This window comes from Mus caroli, unplaced genomic scaffold (genome assembly GCF_978045245.1).
Source record: "Mus caroli unplaced genomic scaffold, Mus_caroli_1 scaffold_9, whole genome shotgun sequence".
Taxonomy (NCBI): Eukaryota; Metazoa; Chordata; class Mammalia; order Rodentia; family Muridae; genus Mus; species Mus caroli.
Window position 1 is genome coordinate 76,618,175 of NW_028227264.1, and position 21,800 is coordinate 76,639,974.

At 50.5% G+C, this 21,800-nt stretch overlaps 1 protein-coding gene across 5 annotated transcripts in view; it reads right to left on the minus strand.

Moving 5' to 3' along the window:
* The window catches only part of Agpat3 (1-acylglycerol-3-phosphate O-acyltransferase 3), an 85,350-nt gene that overhangs the window by 13,964 nt on the left and 49,586 nt on the right, over window positions 1-21,800 (minus strand). For 3 of the 5 annotated variants that reach the window (XM_021173644.3, XM_021173640.3, XM_029482247.2), the window contains 4 exons: window positions 5,087-5,313; window positions 2,233-2,402; window positions 1,423-1,584; window positions 300-453 (listed from right to left, as the gene is read on the minus strand). In XM_021173644.3, coding sequence (XP_021029303.1) covers window positions 300-453; window positions 1,423-1,584; window positions 2,233-2,402; window positions 5,087-5,264 — 664 coding nt within the window. In that variant the 5' untranslated portion in view covers window positions 5,265-5,313. Of the gene's footprint in view, window positions 1-299; window positions 454-1,422; window positions 1,585-2,232; window positions 2,403-5,086; window positions 5,314-14,246; window positions 14,319-16,955; window positions 17,095-21,800 lie in introns of those variants that run through there. The other 2 variants (XM_021173646.3, XM_021173645.3) reach the window with 2 other exon arrangements.

Here is a 21,800-nt window from a genome sequence, read left to right on the forward strand (position 1 = left end):
CAGGTCTTATAACATGCCAATCCTATTTCTGACATTCTTCTGTGCTTCTAGTATATTTTACATTTTTATATTTTATATTCTACTTAAAAAAAAATGATCTGATGAGACTGATCCTGGCTCCATCTCCTAAGTATTGTGACTGCAGGAAATTCTCCAATGCCTGATTTATGGGGTGCCAGAACACAGGACCCCATGTATTCAAGGCAGCATCCCCAGCCCTGTTCAACTTCTTGCTTCACACAGTGGCCTAGCAGGCAATGATGGACTCCAGCTTCTTACCACAGGTCCCCGTCTCCTACCTGTCCCCCGGAGGCACTGGACTGCCATGGTAAAACCCTTGGTCCGGGGCAGCAGGTGGTACTTGAGTGGGGGCAGCCCCTTGGAGGCAGCCACCTCCATGCTGATGCGATGCTTGGTCTCTGTGAAGCGTGTTCCTTCGCAGTACAGGAGAAACTAGGTACAGAATGAACAGAGGGCCAGGAGAGGCCAGAGGGTTATTCCAGGACAGTGGGGATGGAACCAGAGCCCTGCCATTCAAGGCCTGTAACATTCCAGGCCTCACCCGCCATAGTCACATAGCACACTCGGCTGGAGGTAGAGAGAAGAAAGCATGGACGCATCCAGCGGCAAGCATGTTGTGTCATTGAAACAGTATTTTATTTTAGGGCTGCAATCTGCACTGCAGTCACACAGATGAGTACAATCAGAACAGTTTTTCTCAAAGAATTCTCCAGAAGAAGAGAAACCTGAAAGTGTCCCTGGGCAGCAGCCTTTGACCAGAAAACAGAAAGCATCCACTGTCCCTGAGCATGGTGTGGGAGATGGGAAGTAAGAAGCTAGGTTTCGGAGAGTAGACAAGAAAAGGATGAGAAATACCATGCAGGATGGCTCGCCCACCGCCTGCACCCTAGGAGGGTGTGTGCTAAAGCTGGGCTTGCAGCAGCGGGGACAGTGGAAGCTATGTCCTAGGAATGAGGCCAAGTCTGCAAAATGGGGATAGTATCATGGGCATGTGTGTGCATAGGTGTGTGTGTGCACAGGTGTGTGTATGTGTGTGTGTGTGTGTGTGAACCCTGGGTGAGGTTCCTCAGGCACTGCCCACCTTGTTTTTTGAGATGGGGGCTCCCAATGGTCTGGAGCTTGCCAAATACATTAGACTAGCCAGCCGGTGAGCCTCAGAGGTCTACTTGCCTCTGCTTCCCCAGTGCTGGGATTATTTACATGCTCACCACAGCCTGCCTTTTCTGTTTGGGTTCCAGGGCTCAAACCCAGTTTCTTACACCTGTGTGCCAAGCACTTTACCAAATGAGCTATTCCCCTGGCTGGAGATTTTACAACTTATAACTTGGGCCCTGGTACACAGGAAGACTGAGTTTCATCCACAAGCCCCTACCACCTCGTAGTACACGCAAGCACACTCACCCACATGTACTCTGGGTAGTCAGCCAAGCGCCTCAGTCCCTCTATGACGGTGTCCCGGTCTTCCTCCCACTTCCGTTTGCAGAATACGATCTCTAGGAAGTACCACGTCCAGCCGATGAGAGGCACACACAGCAGCTCCCTCTTAGCCAGCACCTTGGAGCTCTGCAGGGAGACCATGGCACCTGTCAGAGGTGGGGAGGCCCAGCCAGAAGCCCTCACAAACACACACACCAGGGGCTCAAGCCTTGCTTCTCCTGGCTCAAAGCATTTGCTATAAATGGGACCCCCAGCTTATGACTGAATGATCCTTGACTTGGTACCCCTCAAATACACACAGGAGACCACCCCAGAAACTACTCAAGAGCCCAGCCTTGGTGTTGTGGCAGGCCCATGGTAGATAGCCCCACCTCAGTACCTGGTCTCTTCCTGACCCCTATCTTCCTGCCATTGCTTAGGGGCTTTAGCTGCACTGAACTCCCTGGCCCTCTTAGAGTGGTTTAAATTCACCTAAGGCCACTAACCAATTATTCAGTTAGCCTTGAGTGGGATCCTCTGGACGGTGAACAGTAGTAACAAGAAATGAAGTCACAGTGAGTCCCAAGAGCAGGCAGGAAACTTCAGAGAAGACCACATGGGAAAACACATCCCTCCCACCACCTCCATCAGCCATACTGCTCAATGAGAAGGGGCCAAGCCAGGAAAACCTCTAAGGAACAAGCCTCTAGAGTCTCGGGGACTCTGATGGCAGGTCTCCTCCTGGGGCCCCATTCTGCCATCATTCACCCAGCCCTCCCTGACCCCATTGCTCACCCCCAGCACGCCAAACCGCTCGCACATCGTCCACCCACAAAGGAAGTCGATCTCGAAGTTGTGGTTGAGGATAACAACCACATGCTCCTTCCCAAAGTGGTCCACGGTGGCCTGGTCGGTGAAGAGAGTGCACTCCGTGCAGGACCACCACTCCAGGAGCATGACCAGCTCTGCGGGAGGGTGGGGTCAGCACTGGGAGATGCCTGCCCAGTGCCCTGCTCCAGCCCCAGCCCCGCCCCGGTTTCCCACAGGTTCTGGGAGAGCAGTATCAGACCCACATCCATTTCCATTTCCATTTCCATCTAGAGGGGAACTCTTTTCTAGAAGTGAGCTTGGAGGGCCTGCGTTTATAAGCTTTCCCGAGTCACAGCTACTTTGTGTGATGGAAGTTGTGGCGGCAGCAAACGGAAGAAGCAGGGCCCTGCAGCTCTAAATAGTCAGGCTGCCTCAGTGTTCAGCCACCATGTCACGTGACCACTGGCTTGCTTGTGTGGGAGGCAGACAGGAGTTGTGTCCTGAATGACCAGGAAGAGAATGCCTGTGGGGCTGTGCAATTCACAGTTGGAGAGCGAAGATAAGGTAGACATCAAGTGTAAGCTATGGTGCACATTCAGTCTTGCCCACCCCAGGCCGGCCTACGGAAGAGCTCCTATGAGATCTACTGCTGCCCAGGAGGATGTGGGATGCCCCAAGGATGAGGAGGGGCACTGTGGTCAGGAGCTCAGAGGGCAATCAGCAGCTGACTGCAGCAGCATCTCCACAAGAATGAGGAGGGTCACTGCAACTCAGAACCCAGCCTCTACCTGCCTGCATCTCACAGGCCATGACAGATCCAAGATGAGGCAGGACCAGGACCTTATCCAAGATAAGGTCAGGGCCAGAAGGTTCCATGCTAAGAGCTTTTGTTCAGCGTAGAGTTTGAATATAAATGAGTATTGAATATAAATGTCTGGCAGGAAGCACACAAGGGCAGGCATCCTGCATGGGTGCCATGGTCTGCAGTGGGATGACTACAGCCAGGCATCTGAGGCAGGTGGACCAGGATGTAACTGCCACATGCAGGATGGCGGCAGGAAGCACTTCTGGCTCTGGCCACTGCTTCATGAGAGAGCTCCAGGGCCCCCTGAAAAGAACTGATCCCTGGGGATGGAGCCAGGGCATGCTGCCAGCCTCAAACACAGAGCCCACAAATAGGGTGAGGCCCTGGGCACACAGGAGTTCTCACTTAGTCCCAGGAGGGGTGCCAAATGGTGTAGCTGCTTTGGAATACTGCAGAGGTGGGGTCCTTAATGTTTTCCAAACACATTAGCATGTGGCCAGAAGGGCATCCCATATGTGTGCCCTAGAGCCATACGTGTGTCTACACAAGAACACACACAGGGTGGCTCTGCCATTAGAGAGTGGTGACAGTCATCATCCTCCAGTCTAGCACAGGCTATCACCCAGTCACATGACAGAAGGAAGTTCTGAGGCCTGGGCACCCAGGAAGTCCCCAAGGATATGCTCTTCAGTTGCCATGTACCCCTCCTCCAATCTCTGCCTGAAGCCAGGCTGATGCTAACTGGCTTCTCTGCCCCTCCCAGGGCGTGCTCAGAAAGCCTCAGGGGGGGGGGGGAGGGATCTGACTTTCTAGCGCATCTCCCATGATAGCTGAGGGGCTCTGTTTCCTTTCCTCTCCGGATTTGGTGTGTGTGCAGTTCTGGAGTCAGAGTAGCACCAGATTCAGGAGTCTAGAGTTTTAGCTTTTATCTGTCAACACTGGAGTGGTCTTGCCACCAAGTCATGTTGCACGTGTGGGGTTTGTAGTTTGCTCTCTGTGCAACAGCTGTCACCTTTTGAGTCAAGCTGAGAAGGGGGATCAGGCAGACTGGAGTCACTGGCTTCTAGGTAGGGAGGGGATAAGGGTACAGAAATCCTGTGAGATGGTACGTGCCCTCTCCTGTGGGGTAGCATACACCATCATGTACCCCTTCCTGGGGCATTGCTGTCCCTTCCTGCCTCTTCCATGCCTCTGCCATGGTGTAAGCAGTTATGGACTTTTTCCCCCCACTTAGAACTGCATTTGGAAGAGGGTTCTCAGATACAAAAAGGCTACTCATTTTCTTGGTGTCTGTGTGGGCACACTGAGGACGGGATATGGCCAGGGCATCCACAAGATGACCTGGTTAGCTTTGGGCCCATATAAACAAGAGATGGTGAGGATGCCTGTGGGGCATGGGCAGTGGTAGAAATCTCAGGGCTGTGTCCTTGTCCTGTGGGAACGGAGTCAAATTGGCATCATGTAAACTGCAGGTAGCTGCATCCAGGTCCGGACCCTCCCCGGTGCATAGGCCGGGAGTAAGTGGCTGTCTGTCCATGTAGATGTGGAGAAGGGATATCATGTATATGTGCATTCATGCACTAGTACGCTCTGATGCATAGGTAGCACTCACACACTTGTGCCAAAGGGGCACCCTTGTTTTTACTTGCACCCTGCAATGTGAAGAGGGACATTCAGTACCCTGTGCTGGTGGCCGGTTGCAGATCAGTGGGCCTATTTTTATCTCACTTTTGCTGGTCTGAAAGCACCCACCGTGCCGTGTTAGACCCTCCTTTTGTGTGAGTCACACAGCCTGATGTGGAAATATCGTGGTTGAGCCTGGTAAAGTTACTCTGAGCACGTGTTCACACGGCCCTGGAAGGGTGTGACCTCAGGGAACCTGAGATGCACCCGGCTCTGTTCTGCGATGGAGTGTCAGGTGTGGCCCTGTCCTTACTGCCCCTTGAGAGCCCTGGCAAGAGAAGCTTTCCCCCACCTCCGTACCCCCCGCCCCAGAAGTCCCTGCACGATGCCCTTATGGGCGGGGACACTTACGGCTCCAGAGCGAGTAGGCCAAGCGGCAGTTGATGCGGCGGTATAGGTGCTTGCTGATGGGCCAGAGGGCCAGTGTGCACAGCTGGGTGAAGTTGATAATTAACCCGCTCACCACGAAGACGAAGCCAATGAGCAGGTGCACCACGAACTGGGTCTTCAGGTAGGCAAGCAGGCCCATGGTCGCTGCTCAGGGGCGGCCGCACGGTCCTTCACTGAGAACAGCCGTCCTGGAAACACAGAGCTCAGCTGTTAGTGTGTGTGTAGACAAGGCATAGGCTTGTGATCTGGACAACACGGCCCTCATTCAGGACATGGGTAGGAGATGCGCTGTTTTGCCTGGCTTAGAGAGAGGCTGCCCCTGGAAAGCTGAGGGACAAAAACACTATGCATCTTATGCAAACATCACACATGAACACTCCCCCCCACCCCACCCCCCACACGGAGTGACTTAGAGCACAGGAAGGCTGAATAAATGGCTGATTCAAGGGGCCAGCAGGAGATCTCAGTGTTGACGCTGAGGCCTGAGACTGCTCATGTCCCAAGGCCAGGGTCTGCAGGCCATGTGCCCCGACACTTCAGGGACCTTAAAGTTCCTCTCTACACCATGCAGGACAGATCCACATAGACCTGAATATATGAGGTGGCTGAGGGTCTCCACAGCCATCACACGACACTACCCTAGCTGTGATAGCTCTGACCCAGCAGCCTCAGGGGAAACGACAGCCCTCAGCACGCCATGCTCATGTTCATGTCACAGGCTCTATCCTGTGCCCTTCCCAGTGGCTTTGCGGCTTTCAAAGGAGATGCCAGGCTCTATAGCACACCTTCGACCCTGGGCCCCAGGGACAGACTATGATTTTCAAAACTGAACTTCAGTGAGGTCTTACATACAGTCACTATGTACTCAGCTTTGGGTGACAAAACTCAGTGACCAGAAGCCGGGCAGTGGTGGCACATGCCTTTAGTCCCAACATTTGGGAGGCAGAGGCAGAGGCAGGTGGATTTCTGAGTTTGAGGCCAGCCTGGTCTACAGAGTTCCAGGACAGCCAGGGCTATGCAGAGAAACCCTGTCTCAAAAAAAAAAAAAAAAAAAAAAAAAGACTCAGTGACCAGGTGGCCACCGCCACTACACACAGAAGGAGCCATGCAGGCTGGTCCCACCCCAGGCCCTGGCTGTGCCCATCACTGTTCTGGTAGCTTGGCTTTGCTTCTTTCCCAAGGCATAGGATGGGATGGATGGGCTGGCATCAGGCTGCTGAGCTTGGCCCTGCTGGGGTGCAACGTCAGCACTGTGTCCCCAGCTAAGTCCTCAGCTGTCCCTCTGTCATAATGGCCCCCACCTGTTCGTGCTCCAGCTGTGAGGATGGCTTTCATTGAGCATCCCACTCGATCAACCATCCCCTGTGCTGCGCAGTAGAGGAGGCTTCCTGCTCTACCTGCTGGAGTCTGAACTAGAGAGTTTGTGCAGAACCTGTGGTGAGCCTATACCAACCTCAGTATTCCGTCCCTAGAGTGTGTTGCCACCTACCACATCCACCTCTGGATTTCTGGTGTCCCTGGGTCTAGCCAAACCTGAAGGGGGCAGATGGACTTAGCCAAATGCTAGCCTGGAGCTCAACTCAGGCACCAAGACCACATCTCTACATCATAGCCCAGGATATCTCGTATAGCTTTATAGCCTCATCATCCACATAGAACCGTCTAACACACTGTCCCAGAAGGCCATCTGACATGTGTCTGTGCTGCAGAGCATGACCTCAGTCATCACTCTCTAGTCCCCAAGTATTCCAGTGACAGACACGGGGCCTGCTTCCTCAATGCTAGCTGCACCCCATTTCCAGGACTATTTCCTTATTGCCTTCTTTAAAACTTCAGTGCTGTCCACAGAAATTCGACTCAGCCTTCGTGCCAGCTCCTGCTCTGCTCTGCTCTTGGCTACAAAGTTTCTGGTCCACCAGAGCAGGGAAGTGTGGGAAAGGCCTGCATTGAATGACCACAGTGTTGGTCAAAAATACTGACCACAGTATTTTTTTAAGGCACAGTCTCACTATGTAGCCCAGGCTAGCCTAGGACTCATAAAGATCTGCCTGTCTTTGCCTCCAAAATGTTGAAGCTTGAGGCATACAGTGCCATGCCCAGCAAGTTTTTAAAAGTCTTGTGTCCTAAGACCATTTCAAGTTGACACCTACATTTCAGATCCGAGTTTAAATGTGCAGAGTGTATACTGGAGTGCTGGTAAATACGACTTTTAAAAGTGGAGCTTTAATCTTATAAATGCAACCACAGACCAGCCTAGAGATCCTGCATCCCCATGGTTGCTTCACAGCCTCTCTGCTGGCTCCCTGGCTGTGGATTTCCACTGCGTAAATTCCCTACAGGATTTTATCACCGGGCATCACACCAAGAGTCTCTTTGGCTTGAAATGATGCTTGAGAGCGTTTTATTGATTACTGTGACCTACTGTCCCAGCAAAACTGTGGACCATTTTAGCCTCCTTTGGACACTTCTGGCACACAGGCCCAGAGGTGAGGCATCTCAGACGTCAGAACTGCATACGAACTGTCCTGTTTGTCGGGACCACCTATTTGTAAAGCTGTGATCACAACACCAGCTTGAGCCCCCGGGTAGCACAGGACATCCAGCTGCACCCTGCAGATACCTCACAGCACTTCTTGGGCTACATCTTATTCTCTTGTCTTTCCTTTTCTTTTTTTTAACCATGCACCTGATCCTGACAACTCTGAGGTCTACATAGCCATCTGGGAGCGCACCCCTCCACCTCAATGGGAAACTTCTTCATGGTCACTTTAGGTTCAAGGCTTTTGGCCAAGAAAACTCCACAGGGCTGATGGACAGCTAACAGGAGCTAAGAGGAGGTGCCTAGTGCTCTACCCCCAGGGGAGTGGTGCCTCCAGACACCCTTGGCATGAGAGCATGGTGCAGCTAATTACCACAATCCTTGCAGGGCATGCCTGAGAGCAGGCTGACCCTGACCATAAGACACGTCGTCTGTGAATCTGCCGTTTCGTCCTGCAGTGGGATGGCCCTGTCAGACTCACAACCTCTTTCTCCCAAGGCCCTCTCATCTCCTTGGATAGTCCTGCCCTGGCATCTGGTCCCCATTATGATCTCTGGGCACCGGTGTCATGTGACCAGTCACCATATGACCTTTGAAGACTGGGTGTGACTAAAAGCTTAGACATGGTTTCTGGAGCCTAAATGACCAACAGCTGGAGGACAGGGTGGTACCTAGAGCTCACAGGTGGTTTCCTGGAATCTCCTATAACTCTCATTTAGTTGGGCCAAGTGTGTTCTCAAGGCCAGTCTAGCATTAGAACATCTTGCCCCTGAAAGTGACACCATTGCTTCCTGTGTTTCATCATGGCCCTTCACAGCCTGCCAGAACTCACACCCTTCCTGGGTCAGAAGGTGGTGATAGGTGAGAGGCAAGCCAGCCTTGCCTTCCAAGGAACAGGCAGAGTGCTTTCCAGCTGGGGAGGAGGAAGCCGTGGCTCAGCAAATCTGTGCTGATGACAGGGTTAGCCACACTCAACATCAGCACCAGCATCACTCCACGTGTGACCTTGTAGGGGACTTAAACCCTCAAATGTTACCACAGCTGGGAACCAGAAACTGAAGAGATGCTACTCCCAAAAGGATGTCCCTTTGGGAGGTCCAGGACCCTGAGCCAGACTCCCTTTCCATAGATACCACTCACTAAGAAGTGGGACCCTTCCTTATTTAACCTTATTTGACCTAAGGGAGCCCTCAGTCTTGGCCTGAGATATCTGGGGCTCAGGGCATCATCAGGACACTGAACCTGCCAACTGCACACCAGGAGGACCTTACTCGTTCCTCTGCCCTGTCTCCTCACTAGGACTGAATTGAGTCACCCCCATGGGTAAACCCCTAGCACCTCAGAATACCACGGTACTTAGAGACGAGGGCTCCACAGATGATAAAGGTAAGTGCTTTGTTTCTGATCTGATCGCCCATGTGCTCTGCAGAGTAGGAATGAAGGCACAAGCCAGGCGAAGAGGCACCAGTTCTGCCAGCAACTCAGCTAAACTATGGGTCTCATCTCCAGAGTTCTGGGTCCCTAAATCAAACAGTGCAGCCCAAGGCCTGCGGACTTATGAACCTCTTGCAAACACACAGGCTTTAGGCTCCCTAATCTGAGATCTGGGACACCTGTTGGTCCCTCTTCCCACAGCCAGCTTCCTGATCACATTCAGTCCCCATCCTCTGGGAGCCTCTCCATCATCCTTGGTCCTCTGCCCTGCTTCCCTGGGGACTACTTCCCAGCATGCCCTCAGTCTCTATCTCTTAGTGCCCAACCTCCCTATACTACACACTGCCTGGCTGAGGGGGAAGAGTCTCTCAGAGAGAGTGGCTGCCATTGAACAAGTGAACTAACAAAAGGAAGACACTGAACTATGGAAAATGAGTTATTTGTGATGCTTGAGACAGGAGACTCAGTCACAAGGAAGACACCAGCATGTGGGTTTCAGTGATCAAACTCCAGTTTACAGGATAACACCGCCGTCACCGTCCTCTCTTCCTCCTGTTCACTCATGTTCAGTTCCCTAGCAAGGCCTGGATGCAGGAGCAGGAGCAGGAGCAGGAGCAGGAGCAGGAGCAGGAGCAGGAGCAGGAGCAGGAGCAGGAGCAGGAGCAGGAGCAGGAGCAGGAGCAGGAGCAGGAGCAGGAGCAGGAGCAGGAGCAGGAGCAGGAGCAGGAGCAGGAGCAGGAGCAGGAGCAGGAGCAGGAGCAGGAGCAGGAGCAGGAGCAGGAGCAGGAGCAGGAGCAGGAGCAGGAGCAGGAGCAGGAGCAGGAGCAGGAGCAGGAGCAGGAGCAGGAGCAGGAGCAGGCTGTGTGAGGAACTAGGCCCAGGGCATTCCCTGCATACCCCACCACCACCTTTGTTTTGTAAGTGGTGATCTGAGCTGGTCCAGAATTAGCAGATGCTGGAGAATTATGAACAGGGATGAGTAAGAGGACATTCGGTAGCAGAGATGGCATAGTTAGTTTCTCAAACTGTCTTAATTCAGGAGCAACATTCACTATTCATAAACAGCCAAGAAAAAAAGAGATATTGCCCAAACCTTTCTGAGCAGTCAAGGGGGTGTAGAAAAGTGGAGCGCTCAGGGTAGTGGCTCCAAGAGCCCTCACATCCTTCCCCTTCCTCACGTAGTGGGGTGCAACGTGGCTTCTCGGCCACAGCCTGTGTGCACACTGGAGAGAGGGGGCTGGGAGGGACTTGGGGCAGACAGTGCTGGTGGCAGCTGACTGAGATAGCCGTACCGTGACGTTATGGAGTGTTGCTGAGGACAGGCCTGTACCTTGTCATCTGGATAGACCCTGTTCCTTAGGGTGTTGAACTACAGTGGACATGAAATAAAAGCAATCAAAGGGCAAACCAGTCCTTAGGCAAATTCAACTGCAGACTCTAGGAATACAGGGAGATAAAGTGTGAGACCTTACCCAGTTTCACCAGCCTATGGAGGGAAAGGTGTCTAACTGTGGTGAAGGAAGGGGTGCCATCAGTACCATTTGCTCCAGATGGCCAGTACTGTCACACCTAGCAAGAGGACAGGGATATTGAGCAGATGAAGCACAATGCACAGAGTCCAAGATGGTGGAGATGTTGTAAGCTTCTGGCTACACTGGGTCCAGGTAGCTTTGCTCAACCTGGTTAGTGCTATTCGGTTGATTACTGACAGATCTACCAGGGCCAGCCTCCAGCAGTTCTGATGTCTCACAAGCATGTCCCTGTGGCCATGTTGCCTTTTAAGCAGGCAGAAAGTAGGGAGTTAGAACCCCCAGAGCTAAAGGCTTCAACTATAGCAAGTAGGGTATGGGGTCCCAAGTGCTAGTGACCAGACAGATGAAGACACTCCAGCCCCTCTTGTGTCCAGACTATAGGACACAGACTATAGCTGTACACACACAATGCACAAACACATTACACGGAACAGTGTGGCTGAAACAGAAAATCCAACTGAGTAAGGCCCCAAGCATCGAGCAACAGGCCACTTCTGTGTGCAAGCTTCTCAGATGAGCACTGACCCCTGGCTCGGGACCTGGACTGGATGCCTGGGTGGCAGTGCCATTTATGACTTCCAGGGTTGCCTCCAGAGATCTTGCAGCCTGCTGTGACCTTTGGCCATTAGTTGGGGATGTGTGGGTCAGTGTACAGACCCATGTCTGCTGAGCCTGATCCAGCCCAGGTCACCAGACCACAACCTTGGGGTATCTCTCAGTGAACAAGAACGATCCAGAGGGACCAGAAACATCCAGTTAAGCCCAGATGAAACTGCTGACCCATGTAGCCTTGGTGAAGTGGATGTGGTCTTAGATTGCTTAGGCACACCATAAGCCTTTCCAATACATAAGCTGTCTATAAATATTACTAAAGACTAATTACACTATCCAAAGATCCCCCCACCTTGGAACGAACTGACTTCAGTTCATAGGAAATACAACCAGGACAGAAAAGCAAGTGACTCAGTAAAGGCAGGAGAGAACAGCCTACAGGCCCCACAGTTATGAAGCCTGTCACCCCAGGATGGGCTGCACAACATAGCACCCAGACTAAGAACACAGGCCCAGAGGCAAGGCTCCAGCCTCCAGTGTGCAACCCCACCCTCTCCTACTGAGAGCAGGTAACCCCCGGCTACGGTCTGCAGCCTCAGGTCGTCTGTGCTGGAGCACAGCACAGGCCATGAATGTCAGGTGTCACACAGCAGCCTACACAGGCCCTCTGGGCTCCAGTGGACTTGTGTTTCTGCTGGATTTAGACAAATTTTTAAAAGTAACCATAAAACCATGCCTGATATATAAAGAACTCAAGAAGGTGGACTCCAGAAAGTCAAATAACCCCATTAAAAAATGGGGCTCAGAACTGAACAAAGAATTCTCACCTGAGGAATACCGAATGGCAGAGAAACACCTGAAAAAATGTTCAACATCCTTAATCATCAGGGAAATGCAAATCAAAACAACCCTGAGATTCCACCTCACACCAGTCAGAATGGCTAAGATCAAAAATTCAGGTGACAGCAGATGCTGACGAGGATGTGGAGAAAGAGGAACACTCCTCCATTGTTGGTGGGATTGCAAGCTTGTACAACCACTCTGGAAATCAGTCTGGCGGTTCCTCAGAAAATTGGATATAGTACTACCGGAGGATCCAGCAATACCTCTCCTGGGCATATATCCAGAAGATGTCCCAACCGGTAAAAAGGACACATGCTCCACTATGTTCATAGCAGCCCTATTTATAATAGCCAGAAGCTGGAAAGAACCCAGATGTCCCTCAACAGAGGAATGGATACAGAAATTATGGTACATTTACACAATGGAGTACTACTCAGCTATTAAAAAGAATGAATTTATGAAATTCCTAGCCAAATGGATGGACCTGGAGGGCATCATCTTGAGTGAAGTAACACAATCACAAAAGAACTCACACAATATGTATTCACTGATAAGTGGATATTAGCCCAAAACTTAGGATACCCAAGATATAAGATACAATTTGCTAAACGCATGAAACTCAAGAAGAATGAAGACCAAAGTGTGGACACTGTGCACCTTCTTAGAATTGGGAACAAAACACCCAGGGAAGGAGTTACAGAGACAAAGTTCGTAGCTGTGATGAAAGGATGGACCATTTAGAGACTGCCGTATCCAGGGATCCATCCCATAATCAGCTTCTAAACGCTGACACCATTGCATACACTAGCAAGATTTTGCTGAAAGGACCCAAAGATAGCTGTCTCTTGTGAGACGATGCCGGGGCCTAGCAAACACAGGAGTGGATGTTCACAGTCAGCTATTGGATGTATCACAGGGCTCCCAATGGAGAAGCTAGAGAAAGTACCCAAGGAGCTAAAGGGATCTGCAACCCTATTGTTGGAACAACATGATGTATTAACCAGAACCCCGGAGCTCTTGTCTCTAGCTGCATATGTATCGAAAGATGGCCTAGTCGGCCATCAATGGAAAGAGAGGCCCATTGGACTTGCAAACTTTATATGCCCCAATATAGGGGAATGCCAGGGCCAAAAGAATGGGAATGGGTGGGTAGGGAAGTGGGGGGCGCTATGGGGGACTTTTGGGATAGCATTGGAAATGTAATTGAGGAAAATATGTAATAAAAATATTAAAAAAAAAAGAAAACAAAACACAAACAAGCAGAAACTCCCACAAAGAATAAATAAATTAATTAATAAAAAGAAAAAAAAAAGAAAATATCTAATAAAAAAAGAAAAAGAAAAAAAAACAAAACAAAAAACCATGCCTGAGTTTGTGGGAATCTTAGAGCATTTCATTGTCTTGACTAATGGATTTGAAGGTACAATTAAATGTCACACACTAGCCCCTCCAACTCCTGACAGAACTCTGCTTTGTGGTACCAGAATCATCCAAGGTTAGTTAATAGCCCTGGACTGGGGGGTGGGGGAGCATGTCTACATGCTACACTACAGCAGCATATATCCCAGTTTTCTGAGAACAGAGCCCCAGCCCGATATCAAACCACAAGGCCACACCCCTCTCCTCCTGAAACAGGTATGCAGGAGAACACGTGACCTAGTTCTAGCTAGTGGGAGAAGGTGGGGGAGGGAGGGAGGGAGGGAGGGAGGGAGGGGGAGAGAGGGAGGGAGAAAGGAAAAGGGAGAGAGAAAGAGGGAAAAGGAAGGGGAGGGGAGGGGAGAGAGAGAGACAGAGACGGAGACAGAGACAGAGACACCAGGCAAATTTTTTGCTGTCCCAGGGAGGGGAAGCTCTTCTTCCCCTCTGAGCTAGAAAGGCACATTCAAGACACAGTAGTCCCTTTTGGTCTCTTTGGCTACTGCACAGGAACTACGAAGCCATTTATGTGAGTACCAGCAAGGCCTGGAGTCCCTCCCCTTTCCAGGAGTCAAGGGACCAGAGGGAAGAGACGCCCCCACCTTGGGTGCTTTTAGTATGAGATGGATGGTTGCAGCTGAGTCCTAGTGGCCTCTAGGCTGTTTCTAAAGAATGAGGAAGGACAGGGAGTCAGTGAGCCTTGGCAGGGAAGTAGACAGTAGGGGCAGCAGATGCAACTCCACTGATCAGGCCTCAGTGCCACCAAGCACAAGAGCAAATGAAAAACTCCAGGCCCCTCACTTACCCCAAGTCCCCAGCTCCTGAATCTTTATGGCCTCCAGGGTGTTTCTGTGACTGCCCCAGCCTGAGCAGTGGCGATGGTGGGGAGGGAAGCAGAGAGAGGCACAAAGCTCCCAGGCCTGATGACCCCACAATGGGCCTGTGACAGGACCAGGCTCACAGGTGTGGCTGTGTCTCTTACCCTAGGACACCACCCTGGGCCAAGGCTCCCACACATGCATGTTTTGCACTTACACACAAACGTGTGCGTGCACACACACACACACACACACATATGAATAGTACACAAATGAGCAGGACACATATATGCCTAATGCACACAGATATAGCCATATACATGCACATACATATGTATGCTCATGTCTAACACATTCATGAACAGCCACACAATGAGTATGCACATACGTACATACGTGCACACATGACATATTGGCCATCTTACACACATGCCCATGATGACGATTGCTCCTAGAGCTCTTGCATCACAGTGGACATTCTTGGTCATGCACTCTTTTTTTTTTTTTTTTTTTTAAAGATTTTATTTATTTATTATATGTAAGTACACTGTAGCTGTCTTCAGACACTCCAGAAGAGGGCACCAGATCTCATTGCGGATGGTTGTGAGCCACCATGTGGTTGCTGGGATTTGAACTCTGGACCTTCGGAAGAGCAGTCGGGTGCTCTTACCCACTGAGCCATCTCACCAGCCCCCGGTCATGCACTCTTGTACACACACTGCCACTCACAGTTAAGAAGCTGGTGGAAGGCTGGAGAGATGGCTCAGCAGATAAGAGCACTGATTGCTCTTCTGAAGGTCCTGAGTTCAAATCCCAGCAATCACATAGTAGATCACAACCACCCGTAATAAGATCTGACTCCCTCTTCTGGTGCATCTGACGATAGCTACAGTGTACTTATCTATAATAATAAATAAATCTTTGGGCCAGAGTGAGCAGGGACTGAGTGAGCGGAGTTGACCAGAGTGAGCGGGGTCAACTGGAGCAAATGGGGCTGACCGGAGCAAGCAGAGGTCCTAAATTCAATTCTCAACAACCACATGAAGGCTCACAACAGTGTTTTCATACACATAAAGTAAATAAATCTGTTACAAAAATGTTGGTGGAGTTGGATTCTAGTTTTTCCTGGGTGGGGGTAGGGGGAATGGGCAGAGTTGAGGGGTGGGGAGAGCTCATTGCTCCTTCCCTCAGGACAAAGCCTAGGCACCTGTAATGTGCAGCCTGTCTTCATCCTATCAGAAGCCTGAGGTCCCGTGACCACCAACCAGAAGAATCAGAAGAGACACACTGTCTGCCAAGGGGCTAGGTGGGGCCGAAGGTGGGTCAGGAGCAGCCTAGCTGGGTGGAGTGGGGCTCTTTTCTCCAAGGGATTCCAGCCCTGCCCCAGGCTCCCTCGGTGCCACAGGGACACTGAAGAGTCCTCCTGAGAGCGGCTATCTTGTGCAATCCCAGAGGTGCAGGCATCTGAAGGCCTTTAACAGACCTTGATCAAGCACAAGGGCACTGAAACATTTGCACTAAACTGGCACCACATTTCATGCTTGTAAACTAGATTTTTGGGAAGGTGGGGATTCAAACTAAGTAGGTCTCAGAACGACCACCTCAGCCTCCACAGGGCACACAGCAGTGGGGTGTTACCACCTGGGACCTGCAGCTACCGAGAAGTCAGGCCTGCAGGGTAACCATGGAAGGGCTAGAAAGGGGCCCACTTTCTCCCATGCACTGGGGTCATCCTCTCAGCAATCAAATACTTGAGCTCCATGTCTGAATAGAAACTCAGAAAAATCTCAGTAGGTGTGTTTTAAAAGCGTTTCTAAAATACTAATCCAGCCAGTGGTACATAAGAAGAAGATATGAGGAGTAATAGAGGCCGCCCTTAACAAGCAGCAAGGTCATGCTTCGCTGTGGTGACCACTGCAATTGCTACAGGCATATGCAGTAGCCTAAGGCCATCCTAATACTCACAGACCCAGCTTGACCTTGGGCTGCTCTCCACTTCTAGTCGGTGCCCTTCACCCCTTCCTGGGACCTGTATTGCTGCAGTGACCACTCCCAGAGCCTACCACCTTGACCAAACCCCTCCTCGTGTATTCTTTAATGCAACTAACACTGTCACAGGGGTTGGAGCTACATGGGCTAAGTGGGATAAGGGACCAGGCCTTCTGCCCTGCGACCCCCTGGGAGGGGTTGGCTCAGATCTCCATAGAAGTAGGTAGACCCTTCAGGAAGGAGGCCTATTCTGAAGAGGTCATCTGTGAGAAAAATATGTAAATTCATACCTAAATTCTCCTCTCCCCACGCCCTGCAACTGTTACCTTCTTATGTGTGTCCTTTTCCCTGCTGTCCCTGAACTTGATACCAAAATCAAGTTTTGGTCTATAACTTATCCTAGTCACTCCACCCCCCATCCCACTCCAAGATCAAGATGGCCCATCAGGCCACCCGGCTTGGCTAGTTGTCGGGGAACCTATACAACCTTCTTGTTGTTGAGGGATGAGCCTGGCTTTCTATATCTGGAGATACAAGGCCCTTTCTGCTCAGTGACCAGGGAATCTAGGTCAGCAGGGTCAGTGCCCTTAAAGCCACTCTGAGCCTGTCCCTGTGCTTCCGTTCCGGCAGAAAGCAGGCCCTCCATCAGGCTTCCCTCTGTCCTCCCAGCCCCAGCAGGCTCCTGCCAGGGTGCCCCGGCTCCTTACCCACTCTTCTGCTTTCCTTCTCTCCCTGGGCTCTGGATTCCAGTTGGTTGGGGTCCTGGCTGGGGGAGTCTGTAGCCTCCTCCCACAGCAGGGCAACAGAACTCAGCTGGCAGGAGTGGGGATAGTGTAGTGACCACTCAGCTATGTCCCAGAGTACAAAAATAGCCATTCTGCCAAGTGGGTGAAACGTCAGGGCAGGCTGTGTGGCCAGCTCATGTTCACACTTGGCACATGAGAGCAGCAGGGCTTGTGGAGGGGGCAGGAAGGCAGCGTGCAGAAAAGCAAGCTCCCAGCAGCCGAGGTGCCCAGGCCAGATTACCCACACTCTCAGCAGCCTTACACCCACTGCTCCGAAGGGCCCAGCCTCAAGCAATGCTATACTCCCTAACCACAGGAAGCTGGTGGGTGGGGACGATGTCACACGAGGCTCACAGGAAGGCTGTGCTCTCAGGGCCTCCTCACTATAAGTATGGCTCAGTCTTCTGACCTGGGAACTCTGCTTGATTTCACCAAGTACAGGAAGCAGCTGCAGCCAGGTCATACCACCTCACACCAAGCCACAGTATAGGGTCTTTCCCCATGGTCCCTTCCCTTAGCCCTCTGCAGCCTAACCTGCTTCTCTATACTGGGCAGGGACAACAGTCCCTTCCTCTGTGGATTAAGGGCCACAGGCCCAGTCTGGAATTACAGAGCAATAATGGAATGACCCAGTATCCACTGATGGAGGTGGTGAATACACGCAGCAAGGCAAAACAACACAGAGAAGGCCCTAGGCTGTGTCTGATAAGGGGGAACAAGAGATGAAAGCTGAGCAAGAACTACAGTCCAGAAGATGAAATGACCCTCCATGCTGGCCACTCAGAGACAAGGCTGGAGACTGGGGTGTGCCTGGGCTAACAACTGGTTCTTCCCGAGGAGGTGGAGGTACTTTCTCACCACTGTACCCCATGTTTAGCTGGTGCTAGCCCTGCAGGTGTGATCGATAGCAGCTTTTGTGTGTGTGTGTGGGGGGGGGATATTTTCCAGTTGGCATACTGAATACGGAGAAACACCTAGAGCTGGGGCCTCCGGGTGTCACACAGCATAGCTGAGAGCTTCCAGGAAGGCAGAATGGCAGACCAGCTTCAAGAAAGTGTCTTAACACTCAGACTCACAGTCCACCACTCCCCTGGCATGCAGTAGACAGGCCCCCTGTGAGGAACCACCAAGGCCTGGTCCCTTAGCCCTGGGGCTAAGGGACTGACAGACTCAGGTTTTCCTCAACTCTGGGTCCAGCATGCAACTCAGGCTCAACACTGTTGCCTGCAGCCAAGCCACCTGGCCCTCCAGGTCACAGTGGAACAATAACGACCCATAAGTCTCCTGAAGCTACTAGAACATTTACAAACCTAATTCTGAAGACACCTACCTCGCATACCCCTGGAGTCTAAATAATTTCCCTTTTAAAGATTTGATTTTATAAAAAGGGATACACTACTCACTTTTGCCATCACCTGGAGAATGACGTGGAGTGACAACAGAGATGGGGTCACCCCAGGCAGGGACTTGGCCCAAGAAAGGCACAATGATGACCCCTGGGGACTGGGACCGAGTGTTGAAGGCACAATCACAGTGTCCCATGACAGGTCAGCCACTGTAGCTATAGTACACCATCTCCTGGGACATGCAGCTGCCAAACCATAGCTGCAGACTCCACACTGGTTGTCTGAGACAGACTTTTGTATACCAAGTGACTACATTATAAGGCACAGGTGTCCCCTCCCCTGGGAGACATTAATTATCCATCCTGAAGGTAACCCTGGCTTCAATGCAATAGGGTTTGGGGCACTGTTTTGCTTTTCATATTTTTTTTGGCATGAAGTAGTTATTTCCACAATTATGAAATATGAAAAAGCTGAAAGACAGTTGGATGTGGTGGTGTTCACTTTTAGTTCCAGCACTTGGAAGGCAGAGGCAGGTGGATCTCTGTGAGGTCAAGGGCAGCCTGGTCTATGTAGAGAGTTCCAGAACAGCCAGGGCTATGTAGAGAGACCCTGTCTCAAAGACAAAAGTAAGTGAAGAAGAAAATAGAAAGACAATATTGAAGCCCACTGCTCAACGCACCATCGGTGGAGAAGAGGATGGGACTTTGTCACTGTGCACGTTTTGTCTTTTCCTTGTGGTGCTGGGGAAGGAATCCAGGACCTTGAACGGTCTCTGCAAAGATGCTGCTTCTGATCTCTACCCCCAGCCTGGAGAACTTCCTAGTGAATCTCTGAGCTACACAGACTGCATATACCTGGCATGGTGAACCAGACCTCATGTGTCCAGGAATAGCAACTGACACCAACTTTTGTCATTCTGGTGGTTTGTCTCTAGATACAACTGCTCTTTCTACTGAAGCCAGCACTTCCCAAGCAAGACTCTGTGTGTGTGGCATGTCACCCACCCCCACACACAGACAGAAATTTCTGTGAACCAGCCTTCCCAAGAAAAAAAGAAGATGAGCCGCACCAATGACTCACAAGGCAGCCTGATACATCAGAGCTGTTTCATTATTTCTTATGTTTCTGTGTCTGTAGAGAGATGGAATCTTACAGGTCCCAGAACTAAATCATCCTGAGCTATCTTCAGCCCTCTTAAGAGATATTCATAGCCCACCTCTGTGTTTGATGTAATATTTTTATGATTGAGGTCAATCCTTTTGGAATGTACTGAGTCCCCTAATTCCCACCAATTGAGGGCTATGAATGCCACCAGACAGCATCTGAAGCCTACGTCAGAGGCTTCCCCATTTTACTGTAACAACCTACCAGATGTTTCCACCAAGGTATTTTGATACTACCTTAATGTATGACTTCTTTGTTCTGTTATAAAAATTTCATATAGCTGTTACTACACTGCGATATGGTATTTGGGGGTACCCTGAATCTGTGTACATGGGCTTTGGTCACTGGTATTTGGCTCCAGAATAAACTCTTATTTCCTTGAGCTACAAGCTGTGTTGCTCATGGGCAGTTCTGGGCACCTAAATGTGGGGCCTGAGGATGCTTCACAGTCACTGGAGGAGTAACATTGATCAGAGCCCGGTTCCAGCCCGAGTCCTGCCCGGCTGTCCAGGAGGCCTCCTCGTTCATGCTGATGAGCTCTTTCTGGAGTGGAGAGCTCCCTAGGCTGGGTGGATGGGCCGCTGGCTTATTCTGATCTAGTTATTAGATTTAGTACAAAGTCAAGAGAAGAGAGGAAACGTTTCTCCACTAGCATTTCCCGTGTAAGGCTCCATCTGGCTAAGTAGCCTTACAGGGAAATGATCACCTAGTTCTCCCCTCCACGCTTCATCTCAGTTTTCTTCCTTTGGTTCAGGTCCTTCTCATGGCTGAAGATGTAGAGACGCCAGCTTGATACTCTGTTTCTCTCAGGAGCTCACTCTGTGCTGCAGGTGCAGGGATGATTATTTGCCTGTGTGGTTTTATTTAGAGCCAAACCCACCCATCCCTAAAGTTCTTCAAAGTAACAGGCAAACTCTGCAGTGGCTTCACTTTACTTTTATTTTCTTGTTCCTTTGTTTGTTTTATAACAGAGTCTCACTCTGTAGCTCTGACAGTCCTGGAACTCACTAAGTAGGCCAGGCTGACCTCAAACTCACAGAGATCTGCCTGCCTCTGCCTCTGCCTCCCAAATGCTGGGATTAAATGTGTGTGTTACCACACCCAGTTCATTTTACATTTTTATAATTGTGCTAAACTTATTATTCTTAGCATACCTCGTATATGACATGTGTCTTTAGAATGGCTTTTGTTGTTGTTTTTAGAGAGAGGGTTTCTCTGTGTAGCTTTGGCTGTCTTGGAACTTGGTTGGTAGACCAGGCTGACCTCAAACTCACAGAGATCCATTTACCTCTGCCTCCTGAGTGCTAGGATTAAAGACTTGTGCCACCACTACCCAGCTTTAAGATGGTTTTTGACAGCGATTAGCCCTTATAAAACAGTATGTTCAAGGCCCTTCTCTTGGACAAACGTAAGATACAACTTAGAAGAAGAAGAAGAAGAAGAAGAAGAAGAAGAAGGAGGAGGAGGAGGAGGAGGAGGAGGAGGAGGAGGAGGAGGAGGAACAGAAAAAAAAGTCATTTAAAACTTGCTGACCTGTTACTCCCTCCACCTTACTCCCCATACCTTGGATTTTCGAGACAGGGTTTCTCTTGTTTAGCTCTGGCTGTCCTGAACTGGCTCTGTAGACCTGGCTGGCCTCAAACTCAGAGATCCACCTGCCTAAGCCTCCCGAATGCTGGGATTGAAGGCATGTATCACCACTGCCTGGCTTCCAGCAGCAACTTAAAGTTGACAGATGATACTAATGTGCTTTATCACACACAGAGCTTAGACTTGGCTCCTCTTTCACAGTGGCTTTGAAAAGCTTTAACCCACTGCACCATCTCATCCCCTGGGCTTTCTTGAATGTTGGTCTGGTCTTGGTAACATTTATAGAAAGTCTGGCTTATGGAACAAGTATTTTTTATTTTTATTTTATTTATTTACTGATACAGTCACTTAAAGCTCTGTGGTTAGATTTTACCCAAATATCTATATGTTCTCCCATTGGCCAAGGGTTTCTCTTGCTAGATAGCTACCCCTTGACAGTGGGGAAGTCTACAAGGACAAGGAGTTATTAGGACTGGGAGATGGCTCAATGGATACTTGCCATGCAAACCTAAACACCTGAGTTTGAGCCCTGGATCTCATATAAAAAAACACATGTGCCATCGCAGGACTCACACTGTGAGATGGGTAAAAAAGACAAGAGAACCAACCAGAAACTCACAGCCGGGGGTAGCCTGGTATACACCGCAGTGACAGCAATAAGAGACCC